Below are 19,081 nucleotides of genomic sequence, written 5' to 3'. Positions count from 1 at the left end.
TAAAAAAAAAAAAAAAAAAAAAAACAGTGTTCAGGGAAAGCTGGTGAAAATGTCAAGGTTAGGGTTTCCAGAGAGCCAATGTCAGCCTGAGAGAACTCAAATGGCACTATCTCCAAAGACCCAGAGGCGCTCAAGTGGATGCCAAGCTTGGAGGAAAATGGACAGGCAAAGACAAGTCAAGGTGAACATAAGAGACGGAGTTTTGCTCTTTTTGCCCAGGCTGGAGTGCAGTGGTGTGATCTCAGCTCACTGCAACCTCCACCTCCAGGTTCAAGCGATTCTCCTGCCTCAGCCTCCTGTGTAGCTGGGATTACAGGTGTGCACCACTATGCCCAGCTAATTTGTGTGTTTTTAGTAGAGACGGGGTTTTACCATGTTGGCCAGGCTGGTCTTGAACTACTGACCTCAGGTGATCTGCCTACCTCAGCCTCCCAAACTGCTAGGATTACAGGCATGAGCCACTGCGCCTGGCCCAGAATTCTTTATTAAAATATTAAAGAATTTGTTCCAAGTCTATTGTGAACAGTGCTGCAATAAACATACGTGTGCATGCATCTTTTTAGTAGAATGATTTATAATCCTTTGGGTATATACCCAGTAATGGGATTGCTGGGTCAAATGGTATTTTTGGTTCTAGATCCTAAGGATGGAATGATAATAGGTAACATAATGCTTACTGTATGCCAGACACTTTTCTCTGAAGCATGGAAGGCTTAAGAAACTTGTCTACATGACAAAGTAAGTATAGAGACAAAATTTGAACCTAGGCAATCTGGCTGCAGAACCTGAGGTATTTTCAAAATATACTGCCATAAAGGCATTTAACTTAGTTCCGTTTCCTTTCATTCTTAACTGCTGTGCATCCTGATCTTTCATATTTACAGATTCAGAAAAATGAAACTTTTGCCTCTGTTTTATACTTAACTGGTGTAGTTCAATGTCATGCTAAGTTACTTAGAGTCTTTTTTCCTGTATCTAGATTGCTTTTTTAGGTTGTCATTTTCTCATCTTGGAAAACAACTTGAGAGTAAATAGAGAAAAGTGCAGTGTGTCCTCCAATAGCCATTTCCAGTTTATACTAGTTAATTGAAGAGAGTGATTTGTTGTATTGGTACATAGTAGCCAAAATAGTAATAATTATAGTAACAAGAAACCATAGTGATCACCCTGTTTGTAATCTGGTATCATGCAGTACACATCAACATAACAAAATTGAAAAACCGTAATTTTCCCCTTTCTGTTTTGCTTTATCACCCACTTGCTGATGAAGATTACAGCATAGGATGACAACGCCAGCCACACTTTTTGCTTGGCTGTGAATCTAGTCGTAAACACTAATAATGTACTATTTTTTAAAAAAATTGATTTGGGAATTGAGTGCTAATGTTTTAAATGAAAACTGAGAGTATGTTGCCAGTAAGAAATTTTGGTTTTGATTATATTGAACAAACACTGATTTTTATATTTGTAAGTTAGCCATCACTTTGCCTGCTTTCGCCATTTAAAAACTCTGATGCCCAAATGATAGACTATTGCCAAGCTGCGTCTGTTTTTTAATTTATTTTTGTTTTGCCCAATACTCAAATGAGTAGACAAAATAATAGTTTTTATTTGGCTGCATTGCAAAACCTAAATGTACGTTTTACCTAGAAAAAAAGCAAGACCATTGATCTACTAAGTCTGGTAGCCGCTATGTGGTAGATTTCATAAGAAACACTATTCTGTTACCAGATTGCAGCAGGAGAGAAGATTCCTTTGAGCCAGGAAGAAATAACTCTGCAGGGCCATGCCTTCGAAGCTAGAATATATGCAGAAGATCCTAGCAATAACTTCATGCCTGGGGCTGGCCCATTAGTGCACCTCTCTACCCCTCGAGCAGATCCTTCCACCAGGATTGAAACTGGAGTACGGCAAGGTAAAGTCAAAGAAAATGAAAAGTCTCACTCAATTTTAAGTTTTAGTACATTATTATTTTGGACAAATTCTGATCCCTGAGTCTTACGGAACTGTCTAGCATATTTTAAAATAAAGAATTTAAGTGATTTCTCAGTAACCATTACTTTTCCCTCTGGAATTGTTATTTTAAAGAATAGTTAGTGTTTTTAAACAGTGAACTCCTTTTCTTTGAAATTCAGCAGTACTTGGTCAAACCTAACCAGGAAATATTTTGTGCATACTGTTTTTGACCTTGCGTCATTACAAAACTGATTTAAGATGACTGATATCTGCTGTGCACAAGGCAGACTGCCTTCAAGGTACATAAAGTATAAGTTGGAGAATTAATACATAAACTTAGTATAAGCTAAACAATAATAAAAAAATTACAGTAAAGAAACAGTGGAAGAGCTATCACAGTTCAGCATATGATTAATAAGAGTGGTCATAACTAGTGATTATTTAGGACTTCCTACTTACAGGCACTGCTCTAGGTGATTTTTCTACATGTGTTCCTTTCACCATGAGGACTACCCTGTGAGTAGGCATTATTATCGTCCCTGTTTTCTAGATGAGGAAACTGGAGCACAGAAGAGTTAAGTGACTTGTCCAAGGTCATCCTTGGAGCCAAGATTCAGACCCAGACAGTCTGGCTCCAGAGTCAGTACTCTGAGCCTCCATGGTCTCCTATCATCTTAATTTCAGTTGCTGGAATAAGTTATACAGTGATAGGATATAGCAATTTTCAGGGGTAAGAAGTCACGCTAGACTGATATAATCAGGACAGATTTTTTTTGTTTGTTTTTGTTTTTGTTTTTGAGATGGTCTCACTCTGTGCCCAGGCTGGAGTACAGTGGTATGATCTCGGCTCATTACAACCTTTATCTCACTGACTTAAGCGATTCTCAGGCCTCAGCCTCCCGAGTAGCTGGGATTACAGGTGTATACCACCATGCCTGGCTAATTTTTTTTTTGTTTTTTGTATTTTTAGTAGAGACAGATTTTCACCATGTTGGCTAGGCTGGTCTCAAACTCCTAGCCTCAAGTGATCTGCCTGCCTCGGCCTCTCAAGGTGCTGGGATTACAGGGGTGAACCACTGTGCCTGGCCAGGACAAGTTTTTAAATGGATGTCTGGAATGGATTTAGATAGGTAGATTTAACAGCATAATGAAGAGTGAAGAAAAGAGAGAAAGGTATGTTCGAAGAATAGTGAGAGAATATGTGGCTGGAGACGGGTTGAAGGCAAATCCTAGTGTCCTGAAAACCAAAATGAGGATTTAGGTCTTCTTAAAAATAAATTGGTAGCATTTTGAGAGCTCTGGATAAGCCACAGCAAGATTTGGTAGTTAGTAGACTCTTTAACTTAGCAAAGCATCTTAACACTGCTTGCCCCACTGGTTCCTTCTTTTTTTTTTTTTTTTTTTTTTTTTTTTTTGAGACAGAGTTTCACTCTTGTCGACCAGGCTGGAGTGCAATGGCACAATTTTCGCTCACTGCAACCTCTGCTTCCCAGGTTCAAATTATTCTCCTTCCTCAGCCTCCTGAGTAGCTGGAATTATAGGCACCCGCCACCACGCCCGGCTAATTTTTTTTGTATTTTTAGTAGAGACAGGGTTTCACTATGTTGGCCAGGCTGGTCTCCAACTCCTGGCCCACCTTGGCCTCCCAACGTTTTGGGAGTACTGGCGTGAGCCACCTGTAGGCATCTAATCTTACCAGTGAGGACTCTGGGGTTCAAAGAGGTCAAGTGACCTGCCAAAATCATGGAAAGACCCTACAACAACATTCTTTACAACACACTACATCCTTTCTACTTGAACCATTTCTAACTAGTGGAATGCGCCCTGGTTCAGATTCTTGTTCTCTAGGACTGTAACCATCCTAGTGATGATAGTTGCCATTGGTTTATCAGCTTTGCCAGGTATGGCACTTGTCACTTTATTATCACTCCTCCCAGCAACCCTGCAGGACAGAGGAATTATTAAACTTGCTTGACTGGTGTGGAAACTGAAGGAGTGGAGGGTGGGGAACGCTAAGGGCAGAAATGAGGGGAATGTGAGAGGGTGGAGGATGATTGTGCTGACTTTGAAAATGAAAAGGGAAAAGAAGCTTCAGAAGAAGATAGGAGAGGGAAAGCCAGCTTGTGTGCCATTGAATCACCACATTAGGGCCTAGTGCTATTGGGTGACCCACCCTTGTTACACCTGGCAAGTTTTCAAAGCCCTCTGAACCTCAGGGTCCTCATGAATAAATTTGTGTCGATGTTACTTATCATGCAGGGGTTTATGAGGATTAAGCATGAAATGTACATAACAAAACGTCTTGCTTGTTGTATTTTATTCCTTTATGTTTTGACTTGAAGAGGTTATCGTGGTTTTCAATTTCAGGAGATGAAGTTTCCGTGCATTACGACCCCATGATTGCAAAGCTGGTCGTGTGGGCTGCAGATCGCCAGGCAGCATTGACAAAACTGAGGTACAGCCTTCGTCAGTACAATGTGAGTGATCTGAGACCGTGCCAGTGACCTTGATGTGTTTGCTCAGCACCAGAGGTCAGCCTTTGTCTTTGGCAAGGCCTTGGTCTTGTCAGCGTATTTTCGATTTCCATCAATTGCCCAAACAAAATAGTTTCATATGGGAGAATTTTGCAAGGTCCAGAGCAGGGTTTGAGGACTTCTTCATTTCAGTTACAAAAGAAAGTTTGCAGAAGTAAAATTGTTAGTGTCAGTGCTATGTTTTGGTGAAATCCTATTCACTCTGTAGATAAATCCAACTATACATGGTACCTTAGTAGGTTTTTTAATTTTTCCTAAGAGCTGTCCACAGTAGAAAATGCTTAGGAAATAAAAGCAGGTGTTTTCCTGAATGTTGTTTTCGCTACCCAGTATGCCTGCAGTCTGGGTTTATTTTCTCTAAAGTAAAATAATTATGTTCAGTTTCATCCCTTTAATAGAGTTTGTTATTTTTCTGTAGAACATTAATTTCCTTGGTGCAGAAAGTCCCATATCACATTGATTTGGCCCATAGAAGGATTTATTCACCCAGTTATTCAACTTGTTATGTGTTAATAATTGATCAAAGCTGTGGTTTCTGTGGCTTCAACCACACTGGCCGCCTTGCTGCTTCTGAGACTCACTCAGCATGCAGCCATGCATTCCTGTCCAATCTTCCAGAATGTTCTTCCTCCACATGATTGCAGGGCTCACTCCTGACTACCCCGCTCTCCTGCTCTGAACCCTTTCCCAGGCTGCCGCATTTAAAGTATGACCTTTTGTTATTCTTTATCCTCGTAGCCAGCCTTCATTTTCTTCATAGCATGTGACATTATATTCAATACCTGTTTACAGATATTGTTACTTGTTGCCCTAGAATGTAAACAGAGACTGTGAAGGCAGGGACTTCATACCTTTTGTTCCTCACAGTGCCTGGATCAGAGCCTGTCACTTAAGAGATGCTCAGGAAATGGCTGTTAAATGAATGAAGGAATGGATGAGTGAATGAATGAACCCAAAGCTCAGATAGCTGGTTTTACTTTTGATCCCATTTATTGGTGTATTTGAGTTAATTTTATACCTTTTAAAATTTTTGTATCAGTATATAAAATTTGGATTTTATTGTTGGAAGGAAGCTCTTTTAATGGAAGGAGGTCATTTAATCCTATCCTCTCCCCAGTAGAGCAATCCAGCTTGCTGTTTGCAGTCTTCCTATTCTGTGGAAGCGTTCTGAGCAGCAAGTCTTCAATACCTTGCAAATGAATTTCATTTAAGTTTCTTAACATTCATTATGTTCCTAACCTGAGTCAAATAAGTGCCTTGGTATTTCCAGTATCCTCTTTGTCATATTAAAATGTAATTTTGAGTGTCAAGTCCAGATGGATATAGTAATAGTGGATGGACATAGTGATAGTGAGATGGTTTTTTGTGGTTTTTTTTCCTGAGAGTTGTCCTGTTGCCACATGGTACCTTAGTAGGTTTTTTATTTTTCCTAAGAGTTGTTCACAGTAGAAAATGCTTAGATAAAAAGAGCAGATGGTTTTCTGAACATATTGTTTTTCCCACTCATGAGGAGCTGGGGCTTTATTCTCTTCCTAGATTGTTGGACTGCACACCAACATTGACTTCTTACTCAATCTGTCTGGCCACCCAGAGTTTGAAGCTGGGAACGTGCACACTGATTTCATCCCTCAACACCACAAAGAATTGTTGCTTAGTCGGAAGGCTGCAGCCAAAGAGTCTTTATGCCAGGCAGCCCTGGGTCTCATCCTCAAGGAGAAAGCCATGACCGATGCTTTCACTCTTCAGGCACATGGTACGGAAGGCTTTTCTCTTTCCTCTGCTTGTCAAGTTTTGCAAATCATCATTGAACATGCTTTTCTTTCTGTATGGCACCCTTGCCTCTCTTTTCTCCTCTCAGTGACTGACATCATTCTTTGCATTCTTTCTTTTTTAGTAAGAAGTTTGCAGACGTGTTTTTTAGTATGAAGGAAAGCTCTTCACTTACCATGGATGCACCCATAAACACTGTTTAACCCGTTAACTGGAGTGTAACTAATCACCTAACATTGTAGAAATGGATCTCTTTTTTTACAGACGTGAGCACGGTGGCTCACGTCTATAATCCCAGCACTTTGGGAGGCCAGGGCAGGTGGATCATGATGTCAGGAGATCAAGACCATCCTGGCTAACACAGTGAAACCCCATCTCTACTAAAAATACAAAAAATAAGCCAGGCGTGGTGGCACACGCCTGTAGTCCCAGCTACTTGGGAGGCTGAGGCAAGAGAATTGCTTGAACCCAGGGGCGGAGGTTGCAGTGAACCAAGATCACGGCACTGCGCTCCAGCCTGGGCAACAGGGCGAGACTCCATCTCAAAAAAAAAAAGAAAGAAATGGATCTCTTTTCAGTCAAGCACTTGTTCTCCTCACATCCTATGCTAATTTCTTACCACTTCTTTTGTTCACCACTCCTCATGGCCCCACTTTGTTATGTCCTTTGTACCTGCAGCAGCTCCCTTTGTCCCAGAGTCTCAAGACAGAACACCAGAGACTTAGATTCCCTTGGGTTACCCATGACTTACTGTCGAATTACTTCTTCCTCTTTTTCCATCCTGTGATTGAATGTCTACCTAGAGACTTCATAGCGTCATAGTATCCAAGCATAGGAACGGCCATAACAGGGGTTCATCCTGGCTACCACACACATGCATTGCATCCCTGCCCCAGCACACCCACTAAGCTGTTGCCCAACTTCTTCCTAACACCTTGGGAAACTGAAAGTTCATTACTTCATCGGGTAGTTTATACTTTCAGTCAGTTCTCCATTAGAAAGTTCTGCCCTAGCCGGGCGCGGTGGCTCAAGCCTGTAATCCCAGCACTTTGCGGTGAGACAGCGATCACAGTCCTGAATAGAGACATCCGGCTATACACGTGACCCGTCTCTACTAAAAATACACAAACTAGCCGGACGAGGTGGCGGGCCCTGTAGTCCCCGCTACCAGGAGGCTGAGGCATGGAGAATGCATAAACCCGGGAGGCGGACTTGCAGTGAGCTGAGATCCAGCCACTGCACTCCGCCCGGCGACAGAGCAACTTCGTCTCAAAAAAAAAAAAAAAAAAGAAAGTCTGCTCGAAACCACAACACCACATTTCTCACTCAATTGGTGGGTAATTAACAATGAAACACTTGAGACACAGGGTCAGGGTGGGGAACATCACACACCAGGGCCTGTTGTGGGGTTGGGGGAAGGAGAAGGGGAAGGGATAGCATTAGGAGAAATACCTAATGTAAATGATGAGTTAATGGGTGCAGCACACCAACATGGCACATGTATACATGTGTAACAAACCTGCACGTTGTGCACATGTACCCTAGAACTTAAAGTATTAAAAAAAAAAAATTCTGCCCTTTAAATTGATAAAGAATCTCAGCTCTCACATACTTTCTGCATTTCAGGCTAGCTCTGACCTTCGGAGCAAACAGAATTTTTAAAAATCTAATCTATTTTTCTCTTTTATTGGTAATTATTGTATTACCCTATACAGTTTGAGCATCCCAAATCCCCAAATCCAAAATGCTCCGGAATCGGAAGCTTTTTCAGCGCTAACATGATGCTCAAAGGAAATGCTCATTGGAACATTTCAGATTCCAGATATTTGGATCAGGGATGCTAAGCCAGTTAAATATAATGCAAATAATCCAAAAAAAAAAAAAATCTGAAATTCAAAACACTTCTGGTCCCAAGCATTTTGGAATAAGTGATACTGAACCTATATTATTATACGATCCTATCATTAGAATCTTTAATTTCTGTATCATTTAGATTCATTCAAGATAGCTATTTTGAAAGCTTAAAATGTAACGTTTTAAGTGCTGAAAACTGCATCTTTAGAAGATTTGTGCTCTATCCTCATTTTATCCTTTTACATTGAATGAAAATGCATCTAAATATGTCCCATGTGGTATTCCTGAGCCTGAACTTAACACTTTTAGAATGGAGTGTTCTCTTACTGTGACCTTCCTTTTAAAAGTTTATAATTGGTACAGATATGAGGTTCAGAATAAATTGCATCAGCTTAGCTATGCTGAAGCACCTGGATATTGTCCAATAGAGGATGTACACCCAAATGCCCATAAGGGGCCAGGCGCGGTGGCTCACGCCTGTAATCCCAACACTTTGGGAGGCCCAGGGCAGGTGGATCACTTAAGGTCAGGAGTTTGACCTTAAGTCAGCCTGGCCAACATGGTGAAACCCCGTCTCCACTAAAAATACAAAATTAACCAGCTATGGTGGCATGCACCTGTAATCCCAGCTACTCAGGAGGCTGAGGCAGGAGAATCACTTGAACCCAGGAGGTGGAGGTTGCAGTGAGCCGAGATCATGCCACTGCTCTCCAGCCTGGGCAACAGAACGAGACTCGTCTCAAAAAAAAAAAAAGAAAAAAGGCTGTAAGGGCTGAGCCAACAACATAAAAGAGTAAAAGCGGCCAGGTGAAAGAAAAATAGTGAGCAGTAGAGACTTTGGTGACCTGGAATGAATTTGCCCCATCAAAAGGGGGTGACCATGGTACAGTTTATGCCACCGTAGGATTAGAGTTTAGGTTGCAAATAGATTCTTCAGTAGAAGCTAGAATTTTTCATATGAAATTTCATAAGATGTAAACAAAAGTATCCCTTTAAACTTAAAACAACAAGAACAAAAACAGCACATCTGAGCTGCCAGTTTAGGACTTGCGTGTTTTTTGTTTTTTTTTTTTTGGAGATAGAGTCTCGCTCTGTCGCCCAGGCTGGAGTGTGGTGGCACAATCTTGGCTCACTGCAAGCTCTGCCTCCCAGGTTCACGCCATTCTCTTGCTTCAACCTCCCAAGGAGCTGGGACTATAGGCGCCCACCACCATGCCCGGCTAATTTTTTTGTATTTTTAGTAGAGATGGGGTTTCACTGTGTTAACCAGGATGGTCTTGATCTCCTGACCTTGTGATCTCCCTGCCTTGGCCTCCCAAAGTGTTGGAATTACAGGTGTGAGCCACCGTGCCTGACCAGGACTTGCATTTTATGTTTTCTTTTGTAAGGTGTAAATTTCATAGGCTTGATGCTCATAAATTTGTTACTGAATTTTAAATTTTTTCTAGATCAATTCTCTCCATTTTCGTCTAGCAGTGGAAGAAGACTGAATATCTCTTATACCAGAAACATGACTCTTAAAGATGGTAAAAACAGTAAGTAATGTTTCATTAAAAGAGAAATGTGAGTCATAGAAATGTATCACATTAGTCTGAAAAAGAGGATAACAGCCTGGTCATGATCAGTCAGTTACATTTTTTAAATGCCTAGGCTAAACATTGGAAGGAAATATGCCAAAATAATAGAATTGATTGGCTCTGGGTAGTAGAGTTGATGGTATTTGCTTTTCTTCTTTGCACTTTTTAAATATTTTGTAAATATTCTAAAAATATGTCATAAAATAAACGTAGCAAAACAGCTGAAATGAAATATGCCAGAATGTTAGAAATATGCAAAAAAAAAACCACCTCTTTTTCCCTAATTCTTTGTACTTTTTTTCTTGCTTTGCAATTCTTCTGCAGCGAGAGTGTATTATTCTTAAATAAGAAAAACGGTTTTCAGCTGGGCGCGGTGGCTCACGCCTGTGGTCCCAGCACTTTGGGAGGCTGAGGCAGGCAGATCACAAGGTCAAGAGATAGAGACCATCCTGGCTAACACGGTGAAACCCCGTATCTACTAAAAATACAAAAAATTAGCCGGGCGTAGTGGCGGGTGCCTGTAGTCCCAGCTACTCAGGAGACTGAGGCAGGAGAATGGCGTGAACCAGGGAGGCGGAGCTTGCAATGAGCTGAGATCGCGCCACTGCACTCCAGCCTGGGCGACAGAGCGAGACTCCATCACAAAAAAAAAAAGAAAAAAGAAAAACAGTTTTCAAAACTATGTCAGAGAGGGACGATTACCCACTGCCCAGGCAGTGTTTCAGGGGTTCAAGTGGAAGTGGGTCACTGCAGAGCTATAATTTATTAAGTGCCTTATCTCATATAAGTTTTTATCTTCACAACATAAATGAGGGGGAGTTGCTGTTATACCCATGTATGGATGATGAAAGCATGGATGATAAGGCACAGAAGTGAAGTAATTTAGTCAAGGCTAGTGAGTGGCCAGGCTAGGATTCACACCCACTCTTTGTGACATTGACTCTTAGGCTATTTCCACCAGTTTTCCAATAGAAAATTGATTTTTGATTGTCAGCTAATTTGAAGTGACTCAACTTAGGGACTGACTTTCTTTAACTGAAATCAAAAGAGGCTGATGCTTAAGCCAGAAGGCAGTTTATAAACTTCTGGCTGGAGCAGTATAGCAGCAGGACCAGAATTCTATGATAGCTGGTCACTGTATCCCTTCTGCTGTAAGACAGTTTGAGTGGGAAGCCCAATGGGTGGAGTCAGAGCTCAGAGTCCTGGCTGACCTTGAATGTGAGATGTCATTGAACTGTGACAGTTCTGTTATAAAAATATGCCTCCCAGTAGGGCAGAATACTTTTGTCAGCTGATCACAGAATCCTCTTCCTTGGACAGAGGAAAATCTTTTTTACTTCACCTCTATGAAGACACTAACTCAGTAAATTTTTTTTTGTTTTGTCTTTTGACACAGAGTCTCTGTTGCCCAGGCTGCAGTGCAGTGGCACAATGTCGGCTTACTGCAAGCTCCGCCTCCTGGGTTCACACCATTCTCCTGCCTCAGCCTCCAGAGTAGCTGGGACTACAGGCGCCCACCACCACACCCGGCTAATTTTTTGTATTTTTAGTAGATACGGGGTTTCACCGTGTTAGCCAGGATGGTCTCTATCTCTTGACCTCATGATCCGCCTACCTCGGCCTCCCAAAGTGCTGAGATTACAGGCGTGAGCCACCGTGCCCGGCAAGTAACAAATATTTTGTTCACACAAGTTTATTGGGTTATAGCTCTTCAGTTATTTTTCAATTCTGAGCCTAGATGGTCATTGCCTTAAGTGCATTGGGCATATTGTCAAGCCTTTATAACGAAAATTTGCAAACATCCTTTGTATAGTAGCATTCTGCAAATGGTTAACCCATCCGTTTATGCTCATTTCATCCTAAGAAATACAGCCCCCCAAATCTGGAAGTATCTTACTGTAGACTCCTATATGCTAAATACAAGTATCAAAAGCGGTAAAGTTTCACTGGCTTCTTCAACCTGAATTAAACAGCAGAATTACATATGTGATTGTAATTCATATAAGCCAACTGTGTTATTTGGCATGGCTCTTCACTAAAGCAGCAAGCACTGATTGGAAGTATGCTGTGTTTTTTGGAATTAAAAAATATTTTCATTAAAAAATGAGTACATAATTGAAAAGCCAACATGATTGCTGTTCACTACATCCTTTTGGCAATATTCTATGAAAATAATCCAAGTGTGTATGTAACAGCTTTCAGAAAATGCTATATTGCTAGGTCTCCAAAAAAATGCTAATAAGCCATGACCACAATTAAATAGAATGCATGAACTAGGAAGCTTAAGAGACCAGGCCGGCCACAGTGGCTCACACCTGTAATCTCAGCACTTTGGGAGGCCAAGGTGGGAGGATTGCTTGAGGGCAGGAGTTCGAGATCAGCCTAGGTGTGATATAGTGAGATCCTGCCCCTATTTATAAAATAAAAATTTTAAAAAAGGGGGGAAAAAAAATAAGATACCAGAAGAGCGGGACTCCGTCTCAAAAAAAAAAAAAGATACCAGAAGCATTTATGAGTCAAAAGCAGAAGCAACTTCTAGTGAACTCAGTGAGAATGACCAACTATTTTAAGTATTCAAGGCTTGCAAGCTATTCTTACTTTGCTACTAGAGACCATGTTTCACAGAACCCGGCCCAATCTCAATGATAATAATGGCTAAAAAGTATTTGGTATATGTCAGTTACTGTATTAAACACTTTCCAAAGATTATTTCATTTGTATTTTCAGAACTGGCCAATGAGATTGGTGTTATTATTAGTGTGAACTTTATAAATTACTAATCTCTCTAAGCCAAGGTCAAGGCTGAGAGAGATGAGTAATTTTCCAAAAAGTCACACCAAAAGTAATTGGTAGAGTTGGGATTTGAACCCACACTCCAGGATCCATGTGCTGACCGAATACTGCAAGTGCCACACTTGCATACGTTATTAGTATAAGAGGATATTTAAGGTTCTCTTGTAGGTGACAAAAGATATCTAGGGTAGGAGTTTTTTTGGTAGTGTCTTTACTGTGATCTGTTGGCATTCGTGCCAGTTAAATACATGTCATATTTTATAAATTCAAAGAAAATGGCTGTGGTGTAATTGGAGGCACTTTCTGATAAGAAGAGTTAAAGCCTGTCAACATGATATAGGGTGGAGAAGTTTTATTCGTTCATACATTCAGTACAAAGTTTTTGATAAAATAGATATGCCAAGTGATGTGGAGAAGAGAAGGAAATGTCTTTGTCCCTGCTTTTTTTCTGTTAAGGAATTTGGCATTTGGAAGTGTGTATGTTGAGAAGATGGAGAGCATAGTGGTCAAGAGTGCGGGCCCTGGAGTTCTTGTACTTTAGTGTTTGACTTTTGTGAACATTTTAATTTTGATAATTTTTCGGAAACAACTGATAGAGAGGAAAATCACTCTTTATAAGATGTGATTTATAAAGGATGAGAGGATGAGATGAGATGAGAGGAGAATCATAGTGGGTGTTTTGTATGCAGAAGGCTAAATGTTCAGAGGAGGGAGAATTTACTCTGCCCAGGCTGACTCTTCCCAAGGTTAGTGAGCCTGATGTGAATGGGCAGTGAGGTTTCTGTGCTGTGGCAGGGCACCAGCAGCGTAGTGAAAGAGAAGGGTGAGCATAGAGCCACAGTGCAGGGAAAGCTGGGGGCATACATGGGGAATGTTTTTTTGTGTGTGTGGTTTTTTGTTTTTTTTTTTCTGAGACAGAGGCCTACTCTGTCGCCCAGGCAGGAGTGCAGTGGTGTGATCTCAGCTTACTGCAATCTCTGCCTCCCACGTTCAAGCGATTCTCCTGCCTTAGTCTCCTAAGTAGCTGGGACTACAGGTGAATGCCACCACGCCCAGCTAATATTTGTGTTTTTAGTAGAGATGGGGTTTCACCATGTTGGCCAGGCTGGTCTCCAATTCCTGACCTCAGGCGATCCTCCCACCTCGGCCTCCCAAAGTACTGGGATTACAGGTGTGAGCCACCGTGCACGGCCTAGGGAATGTTAATTGTCCCACTTTCCCATTTGGGTGGAGTATCAGGCCGTCCATGGAGGAGAATGGTAGGAAATAAGACTAAGAGGTTGGGGCCTCCAATATCAGGCGAAGTATTTGGAATGGGGTCAGGACATCAGCTCTGAGTATTGAGATGAGAAGCAGGAACACCCCAGAGGACCTCAGATTCAGCCAGGCCTGAAGCAGTGGGGCCTGCGGCACGGTAGAGCAGTAGGAATGGATGGAAGAGATGCATAGGACAGGGAAGAATTTGGCAGCATTGTAGTAACTGTCCCTATTTATAAAATAAAAATTTTTAAACAGGAAAAAAAAATAAGATGCCAGAAGCATTTATGAGTCTAAAGCAGAAGCAACTTCCAGTGACCTCAGTGAGAATGACCAACTATTTTAAGTATTCCAGACTTGCAAGCTATTCTTACTTTGCTACTAGAGGCCATGTTTCACAGAACCCAGCAGTGGAAACTGTTGCATGTGGAAAGCAAAGAGGACGAGGCAGGGATGTTGCATGTGGAAAACAAAGGAGGAGGAGGCAAGGATGACAGGTTTTAAGCCTGGATGACAAGGAGCATCGGGGTGCCAGTCAGGGAGCTCACAGGTCTGGAGGAGAAGAAGGTAGAGGGAGAAGATTGGTTGGCCCCGCCGTGTTCATCTTAAGTCATCAGTGGAGCATCCAGCTGGTAATGATAATAATCATCAGAGGTCACCTGGAGAAGGAACGTCGGGGCTGGAAACAGATGTGAGCTGGCAGCATCAAAATGAGTACTGAAGTATCAAAAGCAGACAAATTGATTTTGACCTATATACTCTACTCCACAAAACTTTAGATTTTCATCTCCTCAGATAGTCAACCAATTCCATACTCACGTAATCTAGGTATACTCTGGAGTATATTGCAGGTTTGGTTCCAGACCACTGCAATAAAGTGAGTCAAAGTTTTTGGTTTCCTCATGCATATAAAAGTTATGTTTATATTACACTTTAGTTTATTGTGTGCCAATAACGTTATGTCTAAGAAAAACAATGTATATACCTTAATTAAGAAATGCTTTATGGCTAAAAAAAATGCTAATGAATATCTGAGCCTCCAGTGAGTTGTAATCTTGTTGCTGGCGAAGGGTCTTGCCTTAGTGTTGATTACTGTGATTGATTTAGAGTGGTGATTGCTGAAGTTTGGGGTGACTGTAGCAGATTTTGTAAAATAAGACACCAAGGAGGTTTGCTGCTTCAGGTGACTTCCTTTCATGAAAGATTTCTCTGCAGTATGCAGTATTGTTGAGATGTAGCAATTCGGTCACATCTTCAGGCTCCACTTCTAATCCTAGGTCCCTTGCTATTTCTACCACATCTGCAGTTGCTTCCTCCACTAAAGTTTCAAACTCCTAAAAGTCATCCATGAGTCATTAACGTTTTGCAAACTCTTGTTAATGTTGATAATCCGACCTCCTCCCATGAATCACAAATGTTCTTAATGGCATCTAGAAGGTTTTCAATTTACTTTGCCCAGATCCATCAGAAGACTCACAATCTATGGCAGCTATTGCCTTACAAAATATATTTCTTAACAAGATTTGAAAGTTGAAATTACTCCTTGGTCCATGGGCTGCAAAAAGGATGTTGTGTTAGCAGGCATGAAAACATTAATCTCCTTGTATATCTCCATCAGAGCTGTTGGGTGGTGACTGTGTGCATTGTCACTGAGTGATAATATTTTGAAAGGAATCTTTTTTATCTGAGCACTATTGAGTAGGTCTCAACAGTGGGCTTAAAATATTCAGTAAACCATGATGTAAACGGAAGTGCTGTCATCCAGGCTTTGTTGTTCCATTTATAGGGCATAGGTTGATTTAGCATCATTCTTAAAGGCCCTACGATTTTCAGAATGGTAAATGAGCATTTAATTCAACTTAAAGTCACTGGCTGCATTAACCCCTAGCAAGAGGGTCAGCCTGTCCTTTGAAGCTTTGGAACCAGGTATTGACTTCTCCTCTCCAGCTATCAAAGTCCTAGATGACATCTTCTTCCAATAGAAGACTGTTTTGTCTCCATTAAAAGTCTGTTGTTTTTTGTAGCCACATTTGTCAATTATCTTTTTTTTTTTTTTTTTTGAGACGGAGTCTCGCTCTGTCGCCCAGGCTGGAGTGCAGTGGCCGGATCTCAGCTCACGGCAAGCTCCGCCTCCCGGGTTTACGCCATTCTCCTGCCTCAGCCTCCCAAGTAGCTGGGACTACAGGCGCCAGCCACCTCGCCCGGCTAGCTTTTTTTGTATTTTTTAGTAGAGACAGGGTTTCACCGTGTTAGCCAGGATGGTCTCGAACTCCTGACCTCGTGATCCGCCCGTCTCGGCCTCCCAAAGTGCTGGGATTACAGGCTTGAGCCACCGCGCCCGGCCTGTCAATTATCTTAGCTAGATCTCCTGGATAACTTGCTGCAGCTCCTCCATCAGCACTTTCTGCTTTATCTTGAACCTCATGAACCAGCCTCTGCTAGCTTCAAGTGTTTTTTCTGCAGCTTCCTCACTTCTCTTGGCCTTAATTGAATTGAAGAGAGTTAGGGTCTTGCTCTGGATTGACTTTGGCTCAAGGGAATGTTGTGGCTGGTTTGATCTTCTATCCAGACCACTAAAACTTTCTCCATATCAGCAACAAGGCTGTTTCACAGTATTTATTATTATCATTATTATTATTTTAGAGATGGGGTCTTGCTATGTTTCCTAGGTTGGTCTCAAACTCCCAGGCTCAAGCAGTCCTGCTTTGGCCTCCCAAAGCACTGGGATTACAGGCATGAGTCACTGCTCCCAGCCCAGCTATTTCACCGTTTTATCATTCATGTGTTCACTGGAGTAGCACTTTTAACTTCCTTCAAGAACTTTTCTTTGCATTCACAAGTTGGTGGTTTGGCATCGGAAGCCTAACTTTTGGCTTATCTCAGCTTTTGACATTCTTTCCTCGCTAAGCTTAATCACTTCAAGCTTTTGATTTAAAGTGAGAGACATGTAACTCTTCATTTGACCACTTATAGGCCATTGTAGGGTTATTAATTAGTCTAATTTCAATATTGTAGTGTTGCGGGGAATAGGGAGACCCATAGAGAGGGAGAGAGGCAGGGGAATGGCTGGTCAGTGGAGCAGTAAGAACACACACAGTGTTGATTGAGGAAGTTCTCTATCTTACATGGGCACAGATTGAGGCACCGTAAAACTATTATATAGTAGTAATATCAGAGATCACAGATCACCATAACAGATATAATAATTTAAAAGTTTTAAATATTGTAAGAATTACAAGAATGTGACCTAGAGACACAAAGTGAACACATGCTGATGGAAAAATATGCTTGACATGGTGTTGCCACAAACTCAGTATGTAAAAAACACAGTGTCTGCAGAGTGCAGTAAAGTGAGATGGGCCTGTAACATGAATAATTTATTAGGTGTGTGTAGTCTTACCATTTATAAAGCATTTTCACATTTATTTAATAATTATTACATTTTATACCCATTTAATGACTCAGAAAAATCAAGGCTCAGAGATTTAGTGAATCAAGATGACAGAGGTGATCAGGTGGCAGATGCCATTCTCAACCAAAAACTTCTCTTTACCAATTCATTGTTTTTTTTTTTTTTTTTTTTTTTATCTTGAGATGGAGTCTCGCTCTGTCGCCCAGGCTGGAGTGCAGTGGTGCGATCTTGGATTACTGCAACCTCTGCCTCACAGGTTCAAGCTATTCTCCTGCCTCAGCCTCCTGAGTAGCTGGGATTACAGGCGCGTGCCACCATGCCTGGCTAATTTTTGTATTTTTAGTAGAGATGGGGTTTCACCATGTTGGTCAGGCTGGTCTTAAACACCTGATCTCGTGCTCCGTCCACCCCGGCCTCCCAAAGTGCTGGGATTACAGGCGTGAGCCACCACACCTGGCCTGCATTTTTAAAATTATAATACTGCAGCCTTTTTGTTGAGGGAAAAATATGTAAAATATTTGACAGCCTTAAAATATCTAAAACTCAAGGCTGGATGTGGTGACTCATGCCTGTAATTCCAGTACTTTGGGAGGCCCGGGCAGATGGATCACTTGAGTCCAGGAGTTTAAGACCAGCCTGGGCACATGGTGAAACCTCATCTCTAAAAAAAATCAAAAAATTAGCCAGGCATAGTGGCACGCCTGTAGTCCCAGCTACTTGGGAGGCTGAGGTGAGGGGATCACCTGACCCCAGGAGGTTAAGGCTGCAGTAAGCCGTGATTGCACCACTGCACTCCAGCCAGAGTGAGACTCTGTCTTAAAAAATAAATAAAAATGAAAATAAAACCCCTGAAATTCCATTTAAAAAAAGAAAAGTTTGAAATTCATCTTTATTGGTACTAATTTGACAGATGCTTTTCTAACAAAATATTTCCAAGAAGTTCAAAGATGTTGACTTTCCTTTGAATAGTTGGTTGTCTTCAGGTTGAGAGTAAGATTCGTTATATCTCAGTTATTAAATAAATGAATGTTTTCTAATTTTTCTTCATTTTTTTCCCTTTTTCTGTAAAGACGTAGCCATAGCTGTAACGTATAACCATGATGGGTCTTATAGCATGCAGGTAAGCCTTACTGGTTTTGTTCTACCGTGCAGAGCTGAATCTGACCTCTTTTATACTGAATAGGGTATTTTTTTACTCTGTGGTTTCTCTTAAGCCTTTGACTATTATGACTGTAGTTAGGAGAATATCTTATGCTTTTATTTCAGACCCAATTTGGGGAAATTACCCCCATACAGTTTCTAACTGATTGTTTACTCAGTTGGGCTGTTATTCCTTTAAGAATAAAAACTTGGCAAAAAGCAAAAGCTTGAATGAGACATTCACAAGCCCCTAAAGTATGTGCATGTATTTACATCAAAAGCAGTAGTTCTCTCAAATTTGTTGTCTCAGGAACCCTGTACACTCTTTAAAATACCCACCAGAACACTTTTGTTTGTGTTAATTATATCTCTTCATAGTTACCATTTAGACAATTTAACTGAGAAGAACTAATTTATTATTATTTTTTAATTGTGGTGAAATACACATAATATAGAATTTACCATTTTAACTATTTGCATTCAGTGCATTCAAGTTGTTATGTAACCATCACAACCATCCATATCCAGAACTTCTTTCTTCTTGTGAAACTAAAATTCTGTACTCACTGATTAAACAGTAATACTCCATCCTTCTTCCCCCATCCCCTGAGAACCACGATTCTACTCTCTGTCTCTATGAATTTGACTACTCTAGGTACCTGATAAAAGCGGAATAATGTGGTATTTGTCCTTTTGTAACTGGCTTATTTCACTTAGCACAGTATCTTCAAGGTTCTTCCATGGTGTAGCATATGTGAGAATTTCCTGTTTTTTTTTTTTTTTTTTTT

At 41.1% G+C, this 19,081-nt stretch overlaps 1 protein-coding gene across 6 annotated transcripts in view; it reads left to right on the top strand.

The window, feature by feature from the left end:
• The window catches only part of MCCC1 (methylcrotonyl-CoA carboxylase subunit 1), an 89,742-nt gene that overhangs the window by 58,787 nt on the left and 11,874 nt on the right, over positions 1-19,081 (top strand). For 5 of the 6 annotated variants that reach the window (XR_001883111.1, XM_017860617.1, XM_017860619.1 and 2 more), the window contains 5 exons: positions 1,732-1,915; positions 4,324-4,433; positions 6,027-6,243; positions 9,563-9,649; positions 18,224-18,273. Coding sequence is in view for 5 of the 6 variants with exons in the window: in XM_017860617.1 (XP_017716106.1) it covers positions 1,732-1,915; positions 4,324-4,433; positions 6,027-6,243; positions 9,563-9,649; positions 18,224-18,273 (648 nt within the window). In the remaining variant the exon portion in view is untranslated. The remainder of the gene's footprint in view (positions 1-1,731; positions 1,916-4,323; positions 4,434-6,026; positions 6,244-9,562; positions 9,650-18,223; positions 18,274-19,081) is intronic. The other variant, XM_017860616.1, reaches the window with a different exon arrangement.

The sequence above is a fragment of the Rhinopithecus bieti genome, unplaced genomic scaffold, assembly GCF_001698545.2.
Source record: "Rhinopithecus bieti isolate Rb0 unplaced genomic scaffold, ASM169854v2 scaffold_55189, whole genome shotgun sequence".
In the NCBI taxonomy this organism is placed as follows: Eukaryota; Metazoa; Chordata; class Mammalia; order Primates; family Cercopithecidae; genus Rhinopithecus; species Rhinopithecus bieti.
This window is presented reverse-complemented; position numbering and strand designations above follow the sequence as displayed.